This window comes from Helicoverpa zea, chromosome 12 (assembly GCF_022581195.2).
Source record: "Helicoverpa zea isolate HzStark_Cry1AcR chromosome 12, ilHelZeax1.1, whole genome shotgun sequence".
In the NCBI taxonomy this organism is placed as follows: Eukaryota; Metazoa; Arthropoda; class Insecta; order Lepidoptera; family Noctuidae; genus Helicoverpa; species Helicoverpa zea.
In genome coordinates, this window is record NC_061463.1 from 1,837,590 (window position 1) to 1,862,420 (window position 24,831).

At 36.5% G+C, this 24,831-nt stretch overlaps 2 protein-coding genes across 3 annotated transcripts in view; one reads left to right on the top strand and one right to left on the bottom strand.

Annotated features, from left to right (window-relative positions):
- The window catches only part of LOC124634907, a 40,410-nt gene extending 16,167 nt beyond the window's left edge, over positions 1-24,243 (bottom strand). Inside the window, exons 1-23 of the mRNA XM_047170580.1 lie at positions 23,638-24,243; positions 21,780-21,947; positions 21,296-21,362; positions 20,990-21,218; positions 19,779-19,987; positions 19,215-19,363; positions 18,629-18,803; positions 18,119-18,209; positions 16,361-16,529; positions 15,887-15,956; positions 15,465-15,597; positions 14,593-14,702; positions 14,253-14,369; positions 13,536-13,732; positions 12,951-13,084; positions 12,530-12,681; positions 11,863-12,011; positions 11,012-11,219; positions 10,395-10,545; positions 9,779-9,990; positions 2,618-2,728; positions 954-1,085; positions 288-496 (exon numbers count right to left, since the gene is read on the bottom strand). Of these exons, the coding sequence (XP_047026536.1) occupies positions 288-496; positions 954-1,085; positions 2,618-2,728; positions 9,779-9,990; positions 10,395-10,545; positions 11,012-11,219; positions 11,863-12,011; positions 12,530-12,681; positions 12,951-13,084; positions 13,536-13,732; positions 14,253-14,369; positions 14,593-14,702; positions 15,465-15,597; positions 15,887-15,956; positions 16,361-16,529; positions 18,119-18,209; positions 18,629-18,803; positions 19,215-19,363; positions 19,779-19,987; positions 20,990-21,218; positions 21,296-21,362; positions 21,780-21,947; positions 23,638-24,020 (3,725 nt within the window). The 5' untranslated portion in view covers positions 24,021-24,243. The remainder of the gene's footprint in view (positions 1-287; positions 497-953; positions 1,086-2,617; positions 2,729-9,778; positions 9,991-10,394; positions 10,546-11,011; positions 11,220-11,862; positions 12,012-12,529; positions 12,682-12,950; positions 13,085-13,535; positions 13,733-14,252; positions 14,370-14,592; positions 14,703-15,464; positions 15,598-15,886; positions 15,957-16,360; positions 16,530-18,118; positions 18,210-18,628; positions 18,804-19,214; positions 19,364-19,778; positions 19,988-20,989; positions 21,219-21,295; positions 21,363-21,779; positions 21,948-23,637) is intronic.
- LOC124634906 (glycine cleavage system H protein, mitochondrial-like) lies at positions 6,651-8,019 on the top strand. Of its 2 annotated transcripts, none has more exons than XM_047170578.1 (2): positions 6,651-6,812; positions 7,410-8,019. In XM_047170578.1, the coding sequence occupies exon 2, from the start codon at positions 7,416-7,418 to the stop codon at positions 7,947-7,949; it is 534 nt and encodes a 177-aa protein (XP_047026534.1). In that variant the 5' UTR covers positions 6,651-6,812; positions 7,410-7,415; the 3' UTR covers positions 7,950-8,019. The 2 variants fall into 2 exon arrangements, with proteins under 2 accessions (XP_047026534.1, XP_047026535.1); XM_047170579.1 differs by lacking the exon at positions 6,651-6,812 and adding an exon at positions 6,850-6,985.
- Positions 24,244-24,831: the final 588 nt, after the last annotated feature.

Below are 24,831 nucleotides of genomic sequence, written 5' to 3' on the forward strand. Positions count from 1 at the left end.
GTGGGCAATACTTTGTGTATATGTAAATGTAGGTACATGCATATTGTCTTATATATAAGCGTAAGTTCGGGAGCGCTCAGTAGTGGCCGAGTCCCGAGTCATACAAACACTATGTGCATGTCAACATCAGGTCAGTGGTAACAGTTTTATAGGAAAATTGTACTTATTACTATTGAGTTAAGGAGCATGACAGTTACCACTGATGTGCAGTCTACCGTACATTTACACACACACAAGTAGGGCTTACCCGCTTTCGTGCAATAAATATTTCTACCAAAAATACTCACGAATTATTCAACTCATTATTCTTCAGCAAATACGGCATTATCGCATTAGTAATGCATCGCAAGTACTTGAGCTCTGCGTTTCTATTAGCGGCCGCCGGATGTAGCGCCAGCTTGTGGTCGAGCGGCGCGGCGGCGCGGGACGCGCACACGGAGTAGTGACGTAATGCGCAAGGAATCAGGCGGGATGTTATGAATTGCGCGTAGTTTATCTGGGGGACAAATTGTTGTGGTTATAGTTTGAAAATGCATGAAGAGAAGAAATATTCATTAAAAAGAAATATATTTTTCAGGAGCTTTCCTCTCTAATTTCCTCTTTAATTTTAGTGTCTGTTTCTCTTTCCCAGACAAGTTACAAACTTATATTGCAGAAGCATTTAGTTCTGGTCATCATCGCCCAACTACGTTGGGTCCAGCTTCCAGTCCGAATACAGCCTATCTGACCTTCTCAACCCAATTACTAGGGCAACCCAATGCCCCTCGGTAAGACTGGTTGTCAGACTTACTGGCTTCTACCTACCCATAACGACTGCCAAAGATGTTCTATGACAGCCGACACCTACACTCTTCAGTTTAATGTGCCCTCCAAAACACAGGCTAAAAATTTACTTCTGGTAAACAGAATATTCTTATTTAAACCATAGTTTGTGCATATTTTATTTTATATACCTTGACAGCTCTCTGCAAGAGGCAAGCGGAGGCATATCGCAGCTGATACCGCAGCTCGTCCACGAAGAACGGCTGCAGAGTCACCTTCCCGTACCACGAGTTTATGAACTGGTCCAGTATCGTGTTATAGAACTGAAATATAAAATATATAAAATAATGCCAGATTTAGTATCAACAAACTGTATATTTGCTGTACTTTGGAATTAGGCAGACATTTTGATGAATTTCGAATCCCAAAAAAATCTTTTGATGTGGTTTGCATCATGCTGTCATAGCTGTTGAATGATATTTATGATGAATGATAATGTATTTCGATTCATGTTTCATCAGCTGTTTTAAGATTTATATTGAAATTCAGGATAAACGTCCTTTAACATAATATCTTGATAAGCTACAGACCGAAATAATACAATTAAAAGAATTGCAAACGGCAATTATTCCGGTTTCAATGCTATTCGCGGTAATTAGTTCCAATTAAAATATTTGCAATGTTAAGTCATCGGTTTATCGATCGCTAATCTTTTGAATTTGGTCTTACACATGTAACACAATATTAGTTGTTCCAAAAACTATCTTGGTAAAATCCCAAAATAATGCGAAATACTGCTGTTATTACAGGTACTACTGTTATCAACTCTCAACTATCACATTTGATATAACACACAAACGTTTTATGGATGTTTTTGTACCGATTTTGAAATAATGTTTTTGTACTGTTTAGTTAGATTTACACAATTGTTTAAACAACTGCAGTGAGAGGAAATGGACGAGGTTTTTTATGACTGTAATAAAAAGGAATTGCACATATTATTAGCTGTCATGACCATTTCTAAGTCAACCTTAATAGTTTTGTAAAATTCAATTTATATTGAAATAGCACTTTAATTATATGCATGCAATCTGTGTGTGATTCTAATTACTTTTATAATTAGCTTTTCCCTACAGGTCCAACCGCATCCAGATAGAACTACTTTCTGCAGTAGTTCTGGAGGGAAAGTGTGGATTTTCGCATTTATAACATTTGTAAGGATTGTCACCATTTATAATATACAGAGGCAAGAAACTTATTCTATTTGTAATAGGTGATCTCATGAATGTAATATCTATTGTTTTGGTTAGTTGTCCATTGTTAGACATGTTTCTTATAATATATTCACTTGACCTTGCTTGTTTAAATTATGTTTGTACTTATTTTAATGTATGTGTAAATTCTAAGATAAGATTTATATTTTTATTTTTGTTGAACACTTTTTTTTCTATATTCTGGGAAATAGGGAATATTATTAAACTATATATTGGCAGTCAGGCTACAGTCAACAAGGAAAATTATATTTCAATTGTCCTGAACATTTTAAATATTGTCTAATATATTTAGTTTGTCAGATTTGCCAAAAGCAAGTTGCACATATATTTGTACCTGCCTATAATGACCTCTCAAAAAGATGGATATTCTCAATTTAACTGAATGTTGTTTATGGTAGGTAGGAAATAATCAAATGATCACTCCCACTGTGGGTGGAGCGCAGGGTCAAGGGAGTGTCAGACTCGTACAGAATAAAACAAACCTACATTCTTTCTGGAACCCTATGTGTCCCTCCCTAACCCTCTAATAAAAAACAAATGAAGCTTATATTATTTGGCTTTTATAAAAAAAGAATACTAACATCTTCTATCGCTTGATCCAATTGTTTATGTATTTGGAGCCCAACCCAAGGCTCCGCTGACACGCTCGAGTCATGTCTGTCACAATTCTTCGACCCACAGGTCTCGCACCCCTGAAATATGAGAAGAATAATTTGCATAACATTGGTAACAAAACCATACAATTCTATACTCTATCAGAAATGAATAGCCAAAATAATACAATTTCTATAATGGTTTTCTGAATGACAAGTAAGCAATGTCTAAAACATTTTTGAACTTATATTTTATGCCAAAAAATAAATAGTACAGAATTGGTGAATCTTATTATCTAAAATAAATAATAACTGAAAAAGTTGCAATACTACTTCTTGGCATAGATAACTTAATAAATTATAAAACCACCTTCTAAGTTAATTATGGATGTTTAATTAAGTGATTAATATGACAACACAAACATCAATTCATGCAATTAATTGTTTAATGCGATAGAAGGCCTCACAATAATGCATATCTAGTGATAAAATGATGAATAAGGAGGCGTAAATGACCTCAATAGCGAAATAACGAGTTTTCTATTTCAAGTAAACAGTAAACAAAGAAAGTATGCCAACTCACCCTGACAAGGACTTCTTGTACATCTTTGTACGAATGTTTGGCAAAATGGCACTTTAATTTATCAATGTAATCGTGTAAAATATTTGAATTGAGCCCGTAATAACAAGCCAGACATCCCAGCACATAGCTAAATGCTATTGTGCCAAAGTGAAATCTGGAAAAAAACATCATCGGTTACCGAGATACTGCGAACAAAGTACACAGATTTAAAGGTATTTATTTAAGCTACCTGTAAAAATATAAAACAGCAATCGCCGTGCATAGAATACCGAAGTAAATAATATAATTTTTATTATCAAATTTCTCTGTAAGCTTCGTTTGACATCTTTCACTCATGGCTAAGCGAACAATGACGTTTGGTGTGTGACGTTTATGATGCAATTGACAACTTTGATTTTGATAGATAAGCATGTTACCATTTTTATTAAATTTTAATTCTACTAAATGAAAGAAAAGCTTTAAGTTTTACATCTTTTTACAAAAACTTTTAAGTTAAACGGTTTTATCTTATGTGTACTGAAAACTAGAAAATAAAAAAATAGTTACTTACCTGTCAACCTACGTAGGTGGTCCCGGTCATATTAGACTAAAATAAAAACGTGGGGCCCATTAACTATTGCTCAGGCCCGCCGTAAGCGGGCGTGCAAGGCGTGCACCGCACGCGGGCGGCACATCCTAGGGGGCGGCAAATCGAGCGACTTATCACGTTATATTTAAAAAATACATATCTTTTTACCAATTATTTGATTTCAATATTTCCGAATACAGCAATAGCGCTAAGAATATAACTTACACTGCCGGTTTCAGTTGCATCTGTTGAAAGATCATTTAAGATTTAAGATTTAAGATCAACCAGTAGCGTAGCATGAGGCGGGGGGGGGGGAATGCCCCGGGCGGCACGATTTAGGGGGCGGCAAAATTAAACCATAATTAGGTAATAAAAATATGATTACATTAGCAATAAAATTTCATAAAAAGCCGCCTTCGCTTTCGCTTTGTTCGTGTCCTGTCAATTTTGACGGGTTTACCCTTTGCATCCCCAAAAAATATCGCGCTCGCTACGCTCGCGGCTCCATGTCAGACAAGTGTCACAAATAATCTTTGTATAATTATATTCCGAAAAAACATTTTTCGCGCACGTCCGTTATGGCTTTTTGTTCACTTTGGCTTTTTATGACATGTTTACTTCATGAAAACTTTAAGAAAAAAATCGAGCTCTCTTCGCTCGCGGCTCCGTATACATAGGCGCTTCATTTCTGTACATATCTTACTATTTGATTTTGCTTTGTTACTTTATAGTGGTTTTTATTTGTTTTGTGACCTTACACCGAAAAATTTTCGCGCTCGCTTCGCTCGCGCTCCCTTACCTACTTATAAACTGTGTCTTATGCGTTGACTTTTTCAACGGGAAACCCACCAAAAACCATAAAGAATATATTTTACTGAATTTAAATATTGTTATAGATGTTTATTTCGTTTGAGTTAGGTACCCATAATCGGTTCTAAGCACTTTGATATACATATGTTGGTACCTATTAATCACAATTTTTCAATACATAGGGGCCACTTGGGTAATGATTGCACAAGGGCGCTACATAAACTCATTTATGGACATTAGCTAGATACACCTTTGGCTCCAAAAAATTTTCGCGCTCGCTTCGCTCGCGCTTATTTCTGATTGCTTCTCTCTTCTTCGCACCAGGCGCACTACACAGAAGAGTTCAGTTTTTGTAATGATTATGTGGCTTAGTTTTACACTTCAGTAAACAAATATAATTATTGTACCTAATTAAAATACATATTTCATAATCTTAACGATTTTTTCTTTTTTTGACAAAACCCAGTATAATATGTAGTCGTAGGGCGGCATAATCAGTTTTGCACGCGGGCGATCTAACAGCTAGCGGCGGGCCTGCTATTGCTGTAGTACTTTCTTCTAGAGGTATAATAGGTGTGGATTGCATCGACTTACTATAATCGTAACTGGAGATTTTGACAATCAATAATCAGCCGTAGCGGCTCCACCAACGAACGCCGAGCTCATGATCTACCAAAGTATAACGATATGCTTTGCCATAGGTTCACAGGGGCCCCACGTTTTTATTTTAGTTTAATATGACCGGGACCACCTACGTAGGTTGACAGGTAAGTAACTATTTTTTTATTTTCTAGTTTTCAGTACACATAAGATAAAACCGTTTAACTTAAAAGTTTTTTTTACCGATTTTTTATTTTCTAGTTTTTAGTATTTAATGAAAATGCCTACCGAATATTCCTCATTCTATCTAATTCATTTAGTGCATCATTATTACACGGTCTCTTACCTGAAAATTTATTACAATCCAATTCCTCAATACATAGCCCTTCCAGATACTTTTTTTTGTAACAACCCCAAAAATCATCACATGACCTCTCCTGCTGTGGGTCAGCAGCGGTGAGGGAGTGCCAGACTCTTGACTAAAAATCGTTTTGTTCCGTCGTAGGCCTTTTATGTACCAGGGCCGCGGTAACTCTTTCGAACAATCTCGCAGCCCAGGCAGGCCTTGGCCCTGTTGGGCCCCGCTCTGGAGTTACTGACAGTTTTCTACTTGTGAAGCCCTTTCATTTGATACCCATATTGGTGGGATTGATAAAAAATTGTTATCAGCCATTTGGTAGCGGCGGCCATCTTAGATTTCAATTTTGCATAGTAAATTGTATTCTACTTGTTGAGACCTTTCATTTGATACCCATGTTGATGGGATTTATAAAACCTAAGTTATCCGCCATTTTGTAGAGGCCGCCATCTTGGATTTTAATTTTATATAGTACATTGTATTCTACTGGTTGAGAACTTTCATTTGATACCCATATTGATGGGATTGATAAAACCTACGTTGTCCGCCATTTTGTAGCGGCCGCCATCTTGGATTTAAATTTTTTATAGTATATTGTATTCTGCTTGTTGAGCCCTTTCATTTGATACCCATATTGATGGGATTGATAAAATCTACGTTATCCGCCATTTTGTGCCGGCGGCCATATTGGATTTACAATGTTATTGATATTACTATATTGTATTGTCATCGGAATTAAAGGTGTATACAAAATTTCAGATTAATCGGTTGACAGGAAGAGGGTGAAATTTGAATTACTAAATTTGACCCAAGAATGAATAAATAAAACAAACGGGGTAAGCTAAATAAAACCGTTTAAAAACGAAACATTGCAATGATTTGCCAAACCTTAACGAAACAGTTTACCATGCCACGGTATGACAATAGGTTTAGAATACAATCAAAAAGAAAATAAATATCTCTTGCTATTTATTTAAACAAAGCTATATAAGCATTTAATTCATTTATAAAATATTTTAATCAAAACTTCTTGCTATGAAACCTTAAAGCTAACAAGTTTGCGAAAAAAAAAAACGTTCAACAACGATTTGGAACGGATAATGGAATGTCAGTTTGCGAAATTTGACAGTATTTATTTCATTCACTTTGGGAATTTTAAAATTTATATTTCCTAACCTCTTGTCTTATAATATTTCAGCTTTATTGCCGATTGAATTCAACTATTTAATGGATTAAATTTTCATCTCATATACAATATTAGCAGGTACATTAGTTACTCTATGAAAACGTCATTTTTTCAAAATCATCAAATCGTGAACTATTATTGCAGTCGGCTCAATATAAAAATCATAAAAACATAGATACATAATACCTATATAGCCTACCCAACTTCATTTTCATTGCACGGTTTAATTATTTATTTCATCAGCTCTATAGGTAATTCTCCATATAACTGAATGGTGGTTTATTCTTTTCTCATCATTATTATGGTCATTAGTACTGGAATTAATATTAATTTTGTTAAGTGAATGTATCCCATAGCAACTGTATATATAATTTAAGAGATAAATCTAGTATCTTGACCTTAGAATATCTGTAAACAATTTTTGTCCACAAAGTTATTATCAATGTTTACATTTTCTTATCAGCTAGAGTTAAGTTATACAAAGTAAATAAATATGGGTCAGAAATATCCATATAATTTTAACTGCTTTCCTGAAGTCATCACTATAACATTGTACTGAAGTTTTTACTTGTTTCTAGGTTTTACTAACCTTATCAACTCGACTTATGCCACTATTTCATCAGCCTTTTGTCAGTATAAAGTAAAAAAACATAACACATACAATATTCTTTCCAGGTGAAAATGGCTTTCCAAAGATGTTTTCTGCAACTTACAAAACAATACATGTCCAGGAGCATTTACCAACCTAATGTCCGACCCACATGCTGTCAAATGTACCACAATTACAGTACTGACGCCCCCAGGAAATTCTCCGATAGACATGAATGGGTAATTGTGGACAACAATATTGGAACTGTGGGTATCAGCAAGTATGCACAAGAATCTCTCGGGGACGTTGTGTTCGCACAACTGCCAGAACCAGACACAGTAGTAGAGGAGGGAGACGAATGTGGAGCCCTTGAAAGTGTGAAGGCAGCTAGCGAAATATATTCTCCCGTCTCTGGCACAATCACTGAGAAAAACGTAGAAGTTGAGAGTAAACCAGCCCTTATTAACACTAATTATTATGATAAGGGCTGGTTGTTCAGGGTGAAATTGACAAACCCTGACGAGTTGAAACAGTTGATGACTGAAGAGCAGTATGAGACGTTCCTCAAAACCGATGTGGATAAGGATGACAAAGAAAAAGAGAAACAAAAGGAGACAGACACATAGTTCCTTAATTATTTACTTTTCTGTTTTATTTATTAGTTGTTATAGAGAATAATAAAGTATGTTATGTTAATTTGTTTTTATTTTTATAGCACTGTTACAGTAAGAATTGAGATAAAATTGTGACCAATATAAAAATAAATAAAAACAAAATGTTGTGCATATCATCTTTATTAGTGCATTGTTGACTACAAAATCAATGGTAAACACAATTTGCTACTTTGGCATCAATCACACTAACAGTGCAATTAATATTTTATCACAATATTTTCTTTTGTACACTGACAAAGTAACACAATCTATCACAAAATACATAAAATTATCACAAAAATAATATTGTACAAAAGATATGATGAATCTTGGAAGAATACATCTGCATTGTGGGACAACAATCATTTAAACTTACAATTAAAATCATAGTTACTGTACTTATAAATGCTGCATTCATATTTATATAAAATCGTAATTATAACTACTTGTAATAAAATTATCTCGTTTTGAAAACATGTCTAATATTTTTATAGAATGTATATTTAATTTAAAAATTGCGTACACATCTAATATAATATGAAAAACATTGTTTTATTTCATAATGAACATCATTTAGGTAATTTTTGTGTTGTGGACTTTGGTTACCACTAAATACATCGTGATTTGAGCTTTTATTATTTTTAAATACATACCTTATGACTAGACATACACGTAAATTAACCTATCGATATTTTTTAGGGTGGACAAATTCAAAACTTGTTAATTGGCATAGTTTATCTAAACTTAGTATAACTATGACACTATTAGAGATCATAAAATATACAGATCCGCGTGTTTTAAAATACTATAAATTACAAAAAAAAAAAAACATCTTTCATAAGATAAAGTGGAAGTATTTATCGATAGATTTTCAATAGCAGAGAGAAAATGTGAAGAATAGATTTCAATAGTTTAACATTATAGATATAGAATAACATTTATACAGTTGCACTGTGTAGTCAATAGTTATTTATCAGTAGCTAATAAAAACGCAGTTAGTAATACTTACATTATAACACCTTACTAGCTATGAATATGTCTGATTAAAAAGCTTGATAGTATTATAGAAAACTAGGAAGATTAACTTATTCCTTGATTATTATAAACTGTGAGCCATTTTTCAGTTGTCAAGATTGATTATAAAAAAGAAAGTAGAATATGGAAAGAAAGTTGTGAGTGTAATACCCTCCATTTAATATCATTATGATTTCTCTATCACAATTACAAAAGCATAACTTTTACAAAATAAAAGTTGTTATAATTGGGCAGCCATTTTGTTTCTTATGTGATAAAGATTGTAACAGGTACAATCGTGTGTTATATACACAGCGATATTAATATTAAAACAAAAAATACACACAACTTTATGTGTAAAATTTTGATGGAACATCAACAATCACCTAAGTACGCATTTGGGCATTTCATTTAAAGTACCAATCCCATGTTTCAATAATATCTTTACCATTCATAATTCGAGCCCTGTTTCCATAAATATCATATTCCAATTTAGGAACCAGAGTTGTAACACTCAGTTATATGGCACCAATCATTTTATCCCAGCATAACATTCACATGACAATATTTTACCATGGCTACACAATAACGTGGTCTCACATTCCAGGACCAGTACACAACGTACTAAAACTTCGAAATACTCCACATTACATACAATTTCTTAACAAAATTCAGGGATTATTTTTGCCACCCATCCAGTTTCTCCAATTAGGGTTTGGTGCTTTAACTTTGTAGGTTACATACCATTTTATATTGAAGGGTTTATCTAGAGACAAGTTAGCAGTTACCTGTAACACTTTGGATTGTGAGTTGTAGGTGAACTGGCATGGTTTGACACAAGGCTGGTCGTTAATAGCGACCATCTTGATCGGAGGCTGGTTGAGGACTGTGACTCTGTTGAGGGAGGGTACGCCATACCCCCACCATTGCACGTTGCTGCGGATTTCCGTGTTGTTGAGGGAAAATTCTATGTGACTGTATTTTTGTTCTTCGTATGTGTCTGCAAAGAAAAAATAAATGGCACGTTAGTAATCACATCAATATATCAATCACATAAGTTGAGAAATCAGACACAACACAAAAGTTTCAGGCTTAAGAGCACCAGGAGACTGATCATAGTGGTCATCCCAAGTATACCTACATCTTTCGTCATTTATTTTCACTTTTTCCAACCTGTCAAGGACTTCACTCATCCTAGAGCTACATGCTTTGATAACACTGAGATTTTTTTTTCAATTTTGCCAATAATAATGGTGCTGGACGCAGGCTGCTTTCATTAGTTTTTTTTGGGAAATCAATAGGTACCCCTATGTTCAGCAGTGGTCGTCCTATGGCTAAACTGATGATGATCATGATAAAAATAATTTCCTAGGAAAAATTGCCTTAAAATTAGTCAATACTAACTAAGACTATCGCCATCATCCCAGTACAGTTCGCCTGTAGCGCGGTTGTCCCGGTCGGGCGCCACCAGCAGCTGCAGCGGGGAACTTCGAGTATTTGTTGTTGTCACTGGCCCTTGTAGTGGTGGTTCTTGCATTGGGATTATACCACCGCCCTGGAGACAAATGTGAAAAGTTTCATAAATGAAGGAAACAGCCGGTATGTAAGTGGTGCCATGCCATCTGACGTTACGACACACGAAAATCCTATTATTTATATTTGACGTTAACACATAATACTGGTAGAATATATTTATTACATAGAAATCTGACGGCATGCCATATTCCGTCATGGCACAAAAATAATTTCACATAGAAAACCTACTCTATTTTTAACCTACTTCCCAAAAAGAAGGAGTTTCTCAATTCGGTTGTTTGTATATTTTTCTTTCTTCCTAAAGTGCCATCTTCTGCCGGAGGTCGGCTATCATATGGCAATTTTGATTGCTAATACAGCAGCGCGAATACGGATTTGGTGCTCAAGTTGCACCACATTCTGAGATTTTGGGTATAGATATGTTTAGTTCCCATAATATCATCATCGTTTACCAACCGATTTGCACATCTCTCACTATCCCTCACCTTAACGGCCACAGTCTCGTTATCCGTGAGCTGCGCGGACTTGTCGCTGGCGAGGAAGTGTCCGTCGCGGATGTTGTACCACGCGTGCGGCGCGGGGAAGTGTGCGCGGGTGGCGGCGGCGCCGGCCTGCAGTATGGGAGCCACCATCACGTGCGGACCGATCATGAATTGCGTGTCGATTTCGTGTAGATTCGTTTGTTCTGGGGCTCTGGCAAAATATAAAAGAAATTAATGTAAAACAATTATCTATAATTCGGCAAGAAATTGGCCTTTTCCATTTTACAGCCAAACTTAGAATTGAAATTGATATGACGCATCGGGATTTTAAAATATGGGGAAAGATTTCGGCTGAACTGATTTAGACACAGACTGCTTCTAAGTCTGTGTCTAACACTGCTTCAGTCCTTTGGAATTTGATATAGAAGGATTATGTTTAGCAGTAGACATCCCACACCTAGAAATATAGGTTACCCAAAAACGGCAATATTTTCGCCTTCTGCCTGGTTTTATTAACAATTTAGCCGCAGCGCTGATCTACTGGCTTCTACTACCTCTGGACTCAGGGATACTGGGTCTTGTGTCTTATATAGAGCTTGTAATGTCATCATCTCCCGAGCCTTTTCCCAACTATGTCGGGGTCGGCTTCCAATCTAACCGGATGCAGCTGAGTACCAGTGTTTTACAAGGAGCGACTGCCTATCTGACCTCCTCAACCCAGTTACCCGGGCAACCCAATAGTCTTTGGTAAGACTGGTGTCAGACTTACTGGCTTCTGACTACCCGTAACAATTGCCAAAGATGTGATTGACAACTTTATTACTGAGAGTGCAAAGTTGTATAGTCATACTAACTCAAAGAACAGCGGCCTGACGACAGTGTCCCCCGCGACATGCGCTCGCCAGAACAGCGTGTAGTAGTACGGCAGCAGCGAGTACCGCAGCCGCAGCGCTGACCTGCTGGCTGCCACTACCTCGGGGCCCAGGGATACTGGGTCTTGCGGCTGGAAATAACATTATAAAAGTATTTTAAAATACACAATCACCTTAGAAAATAAGAATTGGCAAAAAATTACATCTTGCCAGAAAGATAAATACTCTTTATCCCACCATCTCGGAAAAAGTAGTTCTGCTCTTCGATATCTGAGTGCAAGAGCCGTTTTTAAACTCTAGGGCGGCAAAGTGATTTATATTTACAACATCATAAGAATCCTTCGCTTGCTCGGTCATCAAAATTGAGCTCGCGATTAAAAAGCAACTTTGCACTCTTCATAATGTGTTTGTTCATAGTGGGTTTGCCACCAAATTCGGTACAAAGTCTCAGAGAAAATCTCCATGAGTGACCTATATGATCATACTTTCACCACGGGTGGTGGAATGATCTTTAGGTACTAAGATATCTGAGTACCCAATTAAATCGGTTCTATATCTTTGGCGTGAAAACATTACATACAGACAGAAATACTATTACATCATAATATTAATTATCAATACACACGAAGAGACTCGTGACGTATCTCACCTTAGAAGTATCAGAGTTATGGTTCCTAGAGAAAGGATAGAAGGCTCCGAGCTGCATCCATCGCTTGCAGAGCTCCACTGTCGTGTCTCCTCGGAAGCCGCAGATGTCGGCGCCCATCATCGGTATGCCGAACAGGCTGAAGCTTAGAAGTTCTGGTAATTAAAGAATTAGATATGAAATTCTGCGTTATTATTTTAATATCTTTCGGTCGCAAAGGGAACTATTTTGTAACGTAGCCAAATGGGGATACCTATATAGGCGACTGAAACTGAGAAAACTCTTCAACATTATGTAGCAATTATCTCATGTTCTCACTGGCTATGTGTGAATATAGCCTTTGTCACCCGAGGACAGTGCAGTTTTCCAACAGTAAAGAAAAGTTTTGGAACATTTTCCTGTTTATAATATTAGCCAGACTTACCCGGTATAGTGCTCCTCATATCATGCCACTCGCTGGCGATGTCTCCGCTCCAGTGTCCCGCGTACTTGCCCATGCCCACGAACGTCGAACGAGTTATTATGAACGGACGCTTGCCTCGAATCTCTGCTAGCGAACTAGAAGAGAATACAGATATTATTAATGGTTGGTATTGTATTTGTTGTTTTTTTTTTTCAATGTTTCGGTTGAAACGTTAAAGTAACCGTCATTTGTACATCTTTGGCTATCACCAAGGGTAGTCTGCCCTGCCAACCAGTCTTGCCAAGGGCAATTCAACCCCATACATTTGAGTTGAATTATTGCAGTTGGGGAACCTAGACGAGACAATATTTCATTTACTATTTTTAATTACTATTCAATTATTGTTTGAATACTTCAAGTTTATTTGAGTGGATTATGTAGGAAGTTACCTTTTGGAATGGTTACCTTTTGAAAGTGTTTGTAGAGGCATAAATTATATGAGTTGGAAGTTTTTTAAATATTACTTTTTACATCATAGGACTCAGATACACTTACCTAACAATACTTTAACGGGTCGGACAGTTTTGTTAACACATATATACTCACAAGTAAGTAGCGACGGCTTCAGTGAGCGAGTACAAGTTGTGTACATCGTAGTGCTGTCCGGCGTAGTGTCGGGCGTCCATGCACAGTGTGTGTGTACGTAGCTCTGTGTCGTGTGTGTGAGGCATGTACGGCAAGTTCTCAGGGGCACAGGACCCGATTGCTGCTCCGTCGCGGAAGTTTGAAGGTTCGTTCATGTCCTGTGAAGATGTTAACAATATTATTTATTTTTCAGTTAATAGCATGACGGCTGTATGCTCAACACACCGCGGCGTGTGGTCGCAGCGGCAAGCGGTGGCGTGACGCGCGGCGACGAGTGACGTGTACTCGACTAACGATACGCACCCTCACCACATTGGAACACTTACCGTCGTACCCCAAAACCTTTTAAACAAAACATCTGTTGATTCCTTTCTTTAAAAAAATACAGATTACGACGTTGAAATAACGTCCGTTTTGCAGCCACACATTTTTTAAACAAGTGTTCAACAGACGTTTAAAAGTTTTTGTGGTACGACGGTTAAGGTTTTGCTTACAAGATTCGACAGATTGATGTCAAACGATGTTACTGTAACTACTTAATCAATCCATACATGTCATCATGAAGAAATCCATACATTGCATACATGTGTCAGATGGCAATTACAATCACTATTTAATTCTTCTACCAATTTCAACCATTTACAAAAATAAAAACAAGTAACAAAATGTGGTACTTACAATCCACGCTCCATCATAAGGAACTTGTTTATGAAAATTGGACATCATCTCCAACCAGTAGCTGCTCGAGTTCGGATGAGTGAAGTCTGGGAATACTGTGAAGCCAGTGTTCCAAACCTGGAAAAATATGAATCACATAAAATTATAAAGAGTTTGACCTGATGTTGATAACAAATCTCAACATCAGGTTGGCAATCTGTACAAATGTTGTAAACTTGAAGAGTTTGTGTGTTTGTTTGAACGTGCTAATTTCAGGATATATTGATCCAATTTGAAATATTCTTTCCGTGTTAGATAGCCTATTTATTGAGGAGTACTGACTATAGACTACTTTTCTCACCTGTCCAACAAGAATCTGATTGGTGTTGTTTTTGACAAATATGTCCATTTCAACTCCTCTGTCATAAGGCGGATATGTGCCCGGTTTTTCTGACGCACCTACACCGGGGTCTGAAACAATTCAAAACGTTACCAAGTCAGTTTTTAAGGGAAAATAAAAGTAGGATCATTGACACAAAACATCTTATTCAAATAATTATGGCATCTAACTACTGCTGTAAGTAAAGATTATAGACCATTCAGAGCACATTGCAATTTTCATTAATCCAAAAAAAAAACAAAGTGTCAAACTTTATTAATCAGAGAAATCCTGCTTGTTTCCGACTCCGAAACTATTGGACCAATTTTAAAAATATTTCACTATTGGAAAGCTATCCCTATCATCCTCATCATCATCCTCCGAGCCTTTTTCCCAATCATGTTGGGGTCGGCTTCCAGTCTAACCGGATTCAGCTGAGTACCAGTGCTTTACAAGAAGCGACTGCCTATCTGACCTCCTCAACCCAGTTACCCGGGCAACCCGATACCCCTTGGTTAGACTGGTGTCAGACTTACTGGCTTCTGACTACCCGTAACGACTGCCAAGGATGTTCAATGACAGCCGGGACCTACAGTTTAACGTGCCATCCGAAACACAGCCAATGGTGTCTAAGATATACTTAGAAAGTACATACAGACTTAGAAAAGTTGCATTGGTACTTGCCTGACCTGGGATCGAACCCGCGCCCTCATACTTGAGAGATTGGTCCTTTACCCACTAGGCCACCACGACTTAGCAAGCTATCCCTATGACATTTGCATAGTTATCCGGATGTTTGCACCATACCTATTTTCTTAAATAAATATTTATGAGCTTAATTTTCAAAAACTTACCAATAATAATCATATAGTGCATGCCCTCTGAATGTACTTCCTTCACGAACTCGGGCAAGCCGGCGAAACGTTCAGTGTCGTATGTGAAGTCATTGTGATCGTGCATGTAGTCTATATCGTTCCATTGTACGTCCTGGAATAAAGATAAATCTTTGATTATTTAGACTACGCTGAAAAACAGCACTTTTTGAAAGTCAATTTTACAAAAGACAGCCTCAAAAACATCTGCACATTTAATGATCATAATGAAATCAAGTGATATGAACTATTTTTAACAGGGGAGAAATTCCCCCGCGACACTGGTGAGAACGCTGGCAAAATCTAGCACATATTCATTAACGTACTCCTTAATTTTCTCCTAATTTAATTGGTTCGTTAATTTACTCCTAACATTTTAGAGTTACGAATAGAAAACTACTTACAAATGGTATGCCAGCATCCCTGTTAGATTTCCATACCTGCCGAGTAGCATTCACTGAGTTGTAATTAAACCTGAAACAAGAGGTTCTCGATTATATACCCATGTACATACTAAAAACAGCTCAAATTGAACAATTGCAAAGAAAAATATATTTATCAAGAACTATTGCAGTGATTTGAAAAAGTTTTTTAGTGTTAGGCAGCCCATTCATCGAAGCATGCTACTTTTTACCCAGGAGCGTCAAGTTTACAACTTACGGATTCAAAAGTTCCAAGGAGTAACTTACGGATTTCATTTGGAACTTTTAGAAAAGATGATGGACAAAAAACCAGTAATACTTAACTTTTTATAACATAAAAATTTATGTAACATATCACCAAGTCCCATTAAAACAATTACCTCATCCTCTGAGCCTTTATCCCAACTATGTTGGGGTCGGCTTCCAGTCTAACCGGATGTAGCTTAAAACATTTACCTGCACAAATGGAATCCAAGAGACCAATAGGGCGGCATGAATGGTCTGCCCACCAGCTCGGTGTACTGAGCCACCACCTCCTTGGGAGACGGACCCAGGAACACGAAGAAGTTGAGAATACCGCCCGTCGTTCTGTATGTTATACCCGGGGTCGGTTGTAGCACTATATCTGTGGGGTGGTAAATAATAGGTATATTGGTTAAGCTATTTTCGTGTACATGTTAAGTTTGATTTAATGTTTTTAATATCTTTACTGTGTGTAATGATTGGTGTACTTATAAATAAATATATAAATCTCAGTGACAAATTATTGGCAAAGGATTTCTTTACAAATTATTAGAAAAATAAGTACTTCCCTACTTATTGGTCTAATAATTTATTGTTTGCTGTTGCTTGTAGAAAGTAGGCCTATTTACAAAATAGAACCTAGAAAGATAGGTAAGCAAATTCGTCAATAGCTGCATTTAATTTGATCATACTCTAACGGGTCAGATTAATATAACATAGATACACTATTCAATTTAAAATTCTCTAAGCACAAAAAAAATATGCTTACTATATCTGTGTACAATTGTACACTAAAACTACTTGTACAGTACAAATTACGACGTATCCACTACATCTACTATATTACGTGTATTTATATACTACTAGCTTCTGCCAGCGACTTCGTCCGCGTTAGAGTCGGACTTTGTGCAAAGAGAGGAAGAAATAATAAACACCAGCCCCTCCAATTATCTAAATCTATGCGTACTTACTGCTTCTTTAAGTAATAAAATGTAAACTATTAATAATTTGTAATTTGAACGAATATTTAAACACAAAAATAACTAATAGATACCAACCTATTTTATAAAATAACAACAAAAGAAAGTTAAAAATAAATTATTTAAAACCTAAAAATCGCGCAATAAGGTTGAACGCTCTGAACGTTTATTCGCATCAATCGCACCAACAGCCAAATATTGTATGAAGCTCGCGCAGCCACCGCGCCGCGAGTCGCGTCGAGCGCGGCGACCGTTGCACTAAAATGATCCTTATAGCGTGCGTGATTCAGTATTCACGCGCGGTGGCTTATTACCGTTTTTCATGTATAACTTTGGTGTTTTTTTACCGATTTAAATCATTCTTTTTTTAATTAATAGATAATACTGTTAACTATGTTTAATTAGTGTGAGTAAGAGTGTTATAAACGAAATAGTAGACAAATATAATCAGAAAGCTCCGAGCTGCTAAGTTACCGAGAGTTTTACGTGTTATTGTGAGTCAACCATAAAAGATAGACATATGCTCCCATGGGATATTTTTTACATAATTTTATGAAGAATATTTCCATCGTACATGGTTTCTGTGTAGCTGTAACCATTAAGGCTGCACACGCGACGGAAGCTTAAAAAATGGAGTAACTTCTCCCGTTTTCCCAACATTTACCTTCACTGCTCTGCTCCTATTGATCGTAGCGTGATGGAAAGTATCCTATAACCTGCCCAGAAGTATGAAGAATATTTGTGCCAAGTTTCATTAAAATCTGTCCAGTAGTTTTTGTTTCCATAACGAACATACAGACAGACAGACAGACAGACAGACAGACAGACAGACAGACAGACAGACAGACAAAAATTTTACTGATTGCATTTTTGGCATCAGTATCGATCACTAATCACCCCCTAATAGTTATTTTGGAAATATATTCAATGTACAGAATTGACCTCTCTACAGATTTATTATAAGTATAGATTTACATTTCTATAACCATACCCATAGCATTAGAATTGAGGAGTAGCATCCCGTGACTGTTGCCGTCGTGTTCCACCGCCAGGTAGAACGGCTGAGTGCCGTATAAGTTCATCTAGGAAGAGGATAGTTTAATGTAAGAAATTGTAGGTGATATGTATTGTATTGTGCAAGTTAGACGAGTAAGTATTTATTACAGTGTTTTAAAATATAAAAAACTATAGTGCCTTCTTAAGAACTAGAAAGTTATTGTTTAGCAGTGCAATTTATTAGAAAGAGGGACCCCAACACCGTATTTACTCAAAAATTTGAACACAAGTAAAATATTCCGATCCGAAAATAAAAGAGCCTGTTCAGAAAAAAAAATATCAATTCAGTCCTCATTCGTCGTTTGCTTTCCAGGGCTGATCGATTCGCTCTTCTTTCTCTTCTCTTTCGATCGAAGGGCTCTTGGCCGATACTTTTGTGACAATACCATCCCTAAAATCTCCTATTTTGCTATAATTTAGTCCCACTATAATTCACTAAACTTACCCCTTCATTAGGAACCCTATCCCTGTTGAACAAGGCGAATGTATTCCAGTTGAGATCGTTCATGAACCGCGCCCGCTTCTCGCCCAGCCCGAACACGTGGCTCGTGGCTAATGTCGCCGATATCTGCAGGAACTTGTCGGAGAGAATCAGACCGCCTATGTCTTGGGTGTTTACGCTGGAAATATGCAAATTAATAAGTCACAAAATGTTGGTCTGAATGAATATATTTGAGGAATAAATACGCTTTCATGCTAGCTGTGTCAATCGCAGTAATGAGGAATCTTCTTGAAGTATCTGGAGTTACAAAAGTAATCGGCTTTTTATCAGGTTTCCACCTACTTTCAAATAAAATGATTAATCTGTGGCACTTGACTGTTATTTATTTTAATGCCATGATAAACAAAAATATCAAGATTATTTCGCAGTTAGCCGACTAACTTTGTCTTATGTTTTCAGCATCATTTTATGTAAGATTCCTTTTATTACATTTGTTGTTTTTCCGAAGCTTAATTTCAAATATGATTTCAAATAATCTTTAACTACCTGCCTCCTTAATTTAACAAGTTATAAACACAAAATCACTTACATAGTAACATTATCCGAGTTCCTGATAACTTTGAACCCGATAAGAGAACCATCTACTTGTACCCTGTATTTCTTCTTAGACAACGGTTTGGACACCATCGCTATTTCCGGCTGCATCGGTTCAAAGCGTTTGTGTTCCGCGTCGTAGATCTGAGAATATGGAGATACAATTCAACATCTACTTCATTCAAGTTCTAAAAATATAAATGATTATCCTATTTCTTGATATTGCAGGTGAGTTTGCTTCATTTCTTCTTCACTGTGTGAATGGGGGTGCAGAGTTGGCATTTACCACTGTTATATTTAAAATGAATATCAAAAGAAGGTTAAAAATAATTACAGATAAATTCGCCCGCGGACAAAAATCACGTTACTCAAGATCGGTGTAGACCTAACTTGGAACGTCTGCTGAAAGCTGGTTGCTGAACATAGTCAAATATATTACAGCTTTTTCCATTTTGTTCAAAAGATTCCATAAACTTATAGAATCTTACTTCAATCATTCAATGGCATTTGCTGAATTTCAGTCAATTTGCATACCATAAAAAAAAGTTAGTGACTTTACCTTAATCTGCAAAGCATCATCAGACAAATACTTGAAGTCCATCCTAGCGACTTCGAAGTCGCCCGGATATCCTGAAGGCCGTACTTTCTCCATGTATACGTTCATACCATGCTTATCTTCTGTCATATTGAGGAAGCGGAAGGAATCGTAGTGTGAGGGATAGTAACAGTACGGCACGCCTTGAGTATCTGTTGATTTCCAACAGCATCCTGGAAAAGGGCAGTGTGAATAGTTTGCGCTTATTTTTTTATAGATAGCTTAATTTACCTATAAATATATAAAACGTATTATAAAGCTGGAGAGTTACTATGTTTGCTTGAACAAGCTAATCTCACGAGAAGGAGGGTATTTTTCTTCTGCCACTGGCTTGGCCTAGCTTTTTTGTTAAATGAGTCCTAAATCAAATAAGGTAGACTTTGCAGGGCCTTGTACGCCACCTAAACTTGAAGGGGTTTTTCTTTCAAATATACCAAATGCATGTTATAAAAAAAAAAAATACTAAAACCACAAGAATCAAGACAAAGCTGCATAATACCTCGAATAAAAAGTCATTCGAACACGCAAATGCAGTGCGGTCAGTTTTAGATTTACATAATATAGCTGAGGATGTTATTACATGCATCATTATTATTTTATTACATAATTAATTCGTCTGGAAAACTGTGCGTGCTTGCAATAAGCAAGGTCAAGCACGAAAACAATTTTCAAGTATTGGTACAAGGTGATTATATGCTTCTTGGATCATAAATCTACTTGTTTGTATTTTAATGTATCGGAGTTTTAACTTAAAACTCCGATACATTAGAATACAAACTTAAAACTTTTAAGTCATCAAATAATATCAAGGCTACATTCTCATAGCACTGTTATCGCAAGCCGCCTGCGTTCGAAAGGTAGCGTAATAATCCTTAACAATTCGTAACTTATACTATTAACAATTCTTTTAAACTCTCTGTAATGACTTTAATATCATTATTCCCTGTTGGGTAATGTTAATTACCTAAAAACTAAATCCTTACTAATCTTATAAATGCCAAAGTAACTCTATCCATGTGTCGAACTGTTCACCAAATCTACTGAATCAATTTGAATGACATTTGTTTTTTACAAAGAAAGTCATAGGCAGTATTTTATCCTGATGCCGCAAATAGTTTATTAAAAAATTCTGGGCAAAAGCTGGAAACACATAAAAAATTTAATCATTAACATACCTCGTTTAACACAATCCTTTTCATTTGCAGTGCCTTGTGGAAAGCAATCGAACTTCATAACTTCTTCCACCTTCGAGCACATATCCTGCAAAACTTCCACGGTCCTCTCCGGATACACATTCTTCTTATTAAGTTCTGTCTTCTTACGTTCAGTAGCGTTGCTTTTGTTTTTAGTACTCAAGTTATTATGATCATGGTATCTGTATTCCGGAGCTTGCTGGATTGGAAACTGTTTATTAGGTATATTAGTATGTATTTTTTATAAGTTATATAAATTGGAAAATGAATGAAGAGAATAGGAATTACCTTCTCATATGGCATCGGTGAAAGCGGTTTCTTTATGGCATCAGGATGTGTCTTTTCCCATAGTTTTCTGTAAAATGAAGAAAAATATTTGCATTGTTAATATTGTTTTAAGTGGATGAGTAGTACAATATAGAAAATAATTGTAGGACAACAAAAGGGTAAGTAAACAAAGAATGGCTGCCTTATAGTATGAGCCTTGAGATCATTGTTCCCAAAGGTTTTGTTACAATTATTGCGAAAAACTGACTATTGATACGTAAATATTTTTTTAATATTTCCGACATAAAATTATACACAGAAGTCTATAGAAGAAAGCTGTGTTAGTTACCCAACTTAATAATGACACGAATGGCTGATATGATATTTCTGAAAATCGGACCTGGGGGAGGAACATGGCAATTTTAATCTCTATCCAGGTACTTATAGGAAGTATTTCCCAGTCCAGCCCCGGCAGCTGCTCCCGGGCAGCAGTAAGCACAGTCACCTGTAGTGCTCCTCTCCCCAAGTGCCGCCGACGGCGCCGCCCACGGCCCACCAGGCGGCCACGCACAGCGCGCACACCAGCGCCACGCCCAGCATGCCCGAGCCCAGCCCCGGCAGCTGCTCCCACGCGCGCTGGAATATGTTGCGCTGCTCTGAGAAGCGCTGGTATCTGTACAACAATACATGTTATAATAGTGTCATCCAGACTTGTCCAGACCGATGTTCAGCCATGGTGGCTGTTCACAAAAGAAACAGTAATCTCAGCAGGAAATATTCTAGTGTACAAGCATAATTGCAGACACAAGTGCACTCCAGTGACCATAGAATTGTCATTCTTGTAGCTAGTTTATTAAAAACGAATAAATCTGAGTTTTTGATATTTGCAAGGCCAAAAAGTTTGTCAACAGAAACACTGATCAAATAAATCCAAAAAAGCTTGTAATTAAAATAAAACACCCACTTTTCCATGATAACAATATTGCACATTTAACACAACTTGCTCATAACACTAGCTTGATTCAACAAGCAAAAGTGAATATGATATCCTATTTATATATTTGTATTTGATATTAGTTACAACTAACTATGCAATCAAAGTTCATGTTTGTTGCATAAATCAAACAAATGTTAGTCATTAAATTACAATAGATAGGCATTATTGTTCCAGTTGAACTTTGTAGTGTAGCTACAAAGAAATGATATGTTGTTATTTGGATGAGTAAGATATATTTTCTGTCCCTTTCTTATAGGCTTCATAACTAAATGTTCTTGAGTTTTAAATGGTACACTGGTGCTTTTAAAAGAAAAGATTTGATTATTGAAGGAAAGATTTTGCTCTTTCCAAAAAGCAACTCTACAAGAACAGCTAGCATGAAACTTGAAATATTAAACAATTCAAGTTCTATTCTCAGTCTCTTTTTGCAATGCCTTATTTTAATATACATTTTGCTTTATGTGATTATAAACAAAACTGTAGTTCCAAGTCCATGAAATACAGTTTTTTTTATTAGCCTATGCTGTCCCAATGCTGGGCAAAGGCCTCCCCCACAGCCTTCCATTTTTCTCTGTCGATTGCTGTTTGTGGTCAGTCCGAGAGGAAGCTTTCCAAGTCTTCTCTCCAGCGTTTTCTTGGTCTCCCTCTCGGTCGCCTTCCATCCTCAGGGATCCAGTTTGTGGTGATGTTGGCCCACTTGTCCAGGTGCATTCGACAGATGTGACCCGCCCAATCCCACTTCAACTTTGCAGACTTATTACCCACATCAACTATGGCCATCTTGGACCGGAAATTTAATAAATTATGTAAATAAAACTACTTACACTGCGAGATTATTCAGAATATCCTTTACACAAAGGGGCTAAAACTTAGATTTTTGTAACAACAGCAACAATCAAGAATATATGTATACGAAATAGAGACGGTGCAGTGTCAAATGTACATATGTACAATGTATGTATAATGTAGGTATTTGAAATTTATACAAGTTAGAAACAATAAAGATAATAATGTTATGGTCATAGAAAATACACATTATGTTGCATGCCTGTTTTATGACTGCAAAGTTAAAATTATTCACATAATATCTAAGCATGCATTTCAGTGTTTAAATTGTAAGCAAGTTAATGGCTCTCCATCAAGAATGATTAAACAAATGTTCTTACCTCAACTAGGGTTTCTTTGGCAAAGCCATGAATGCCTTAGTTTCAAAGGAGATGTTAGGAATTATGCAATTTTAAATTATATAATGGAAACCACAAAAATAGATTGACCATATTGCACCACAAGAAAATGTTAACATCCCTGTGAATTTGGGTGGGTTTACATTAACAAAAAATACAAATTGATGTATTTAAGTACTTACCTATGTTCTCTAGCACCAGACTCGCCCTCATTCTTCGGCTTAGGGATCACCCCGCTGAACAGTGGAGCCCTACCTCCCTTGCCATTGTACCGCCCAAAAGGAGCGAACGAGTTCGACAGCCTCCTCTTAAAAGTAACTCCCTTTGGTCCATTTAGCGAAGTCTCCGTGTGTCTGTCAGCGCTTCTCGAGCTTTCACCCTCAGTTTCAGCTAATTTAGAGCCCTTATCACTCTCGTAACAAAGACGATAATTTATATTGTCATTCAAAGTCAATAAATCTGTCTTCGACCCAGGAGACTTGTCACAGAAGTCTTCAAAAGACACAATCTCGTAATCCTCATCGTCTTCCCGAGTTTTTTCGGGTTTATACGGTATTTTTGGCATTTTCTTCTTTCTATTTGCGACGCGCAGAATCCATGAATCTAATTTTAGATTCTTGTGAATGTAATGTTTTTCTTTAAACCTTAAAGGTACCGTCAATTGCTAGACATACTTCTTACTTCAATAAATGCAAAATTACAAACAACGGCGTTGATAACAGAATTTATTTTTTAATGGAAATCAAAATCAAAGCCCGTCCGTTTGTTGTTGTTCGTATTTTTTTTTACTAATCGGGTACAACCATAGAGTATAGAATAAAATTGTAGAACCAAGGCTTTTTGGCTGTTAGACCGTATTAATTCATTCACTTTTGATTTAATGAAAATAATTTCAGTTATTCTGAAAATTAATAGGTCATCTATAGGTATAAATAGGTCAAACAAGTAAGGGTTGGAGTGTACGTAACGGGACACTGAGGAAAAAAGACTTAGAAAATTTTTGCAAAAAATTATTTTTTTGTATTTTGTTTATTTTCTCGATTCTATCGTATAGAACACCAAAAAATAAGGCGAAAAGCATCTGGGTGATTTTTGTCTCCGACCAACCGTTTGTCGTCAAAACGATGTCGAAGGGATTCCATTATAAAGGCACCAGGGACTTAGAAAATAAAAAACATTTTTTTTTTTATTTCTCTCAAATCGTTGTTTTCTTGATTCTATCGTATAGAACACCTAAAAATAAGGCGAAAAGCATCTGGGTTATTTTTGTCTCCGACCAACCGTTTGTCGTAAAAACGATGGCGAAAAGCATCTGGGTGATTTTTGTCTCCGACCAACCGTTTGTGTTTTTGCACTTCAAGTTAGGGAGTCGATAG

What these genes read in the sequence shown, in the direction of transcription:
- LOC124634906 (XM_047170578.1), top strand. Translation starts at nt 7,416, where the DNA reads ATGGCTTTCCAAAGATGTTTTCTGCAACTTACAAAACAATACATGTCC.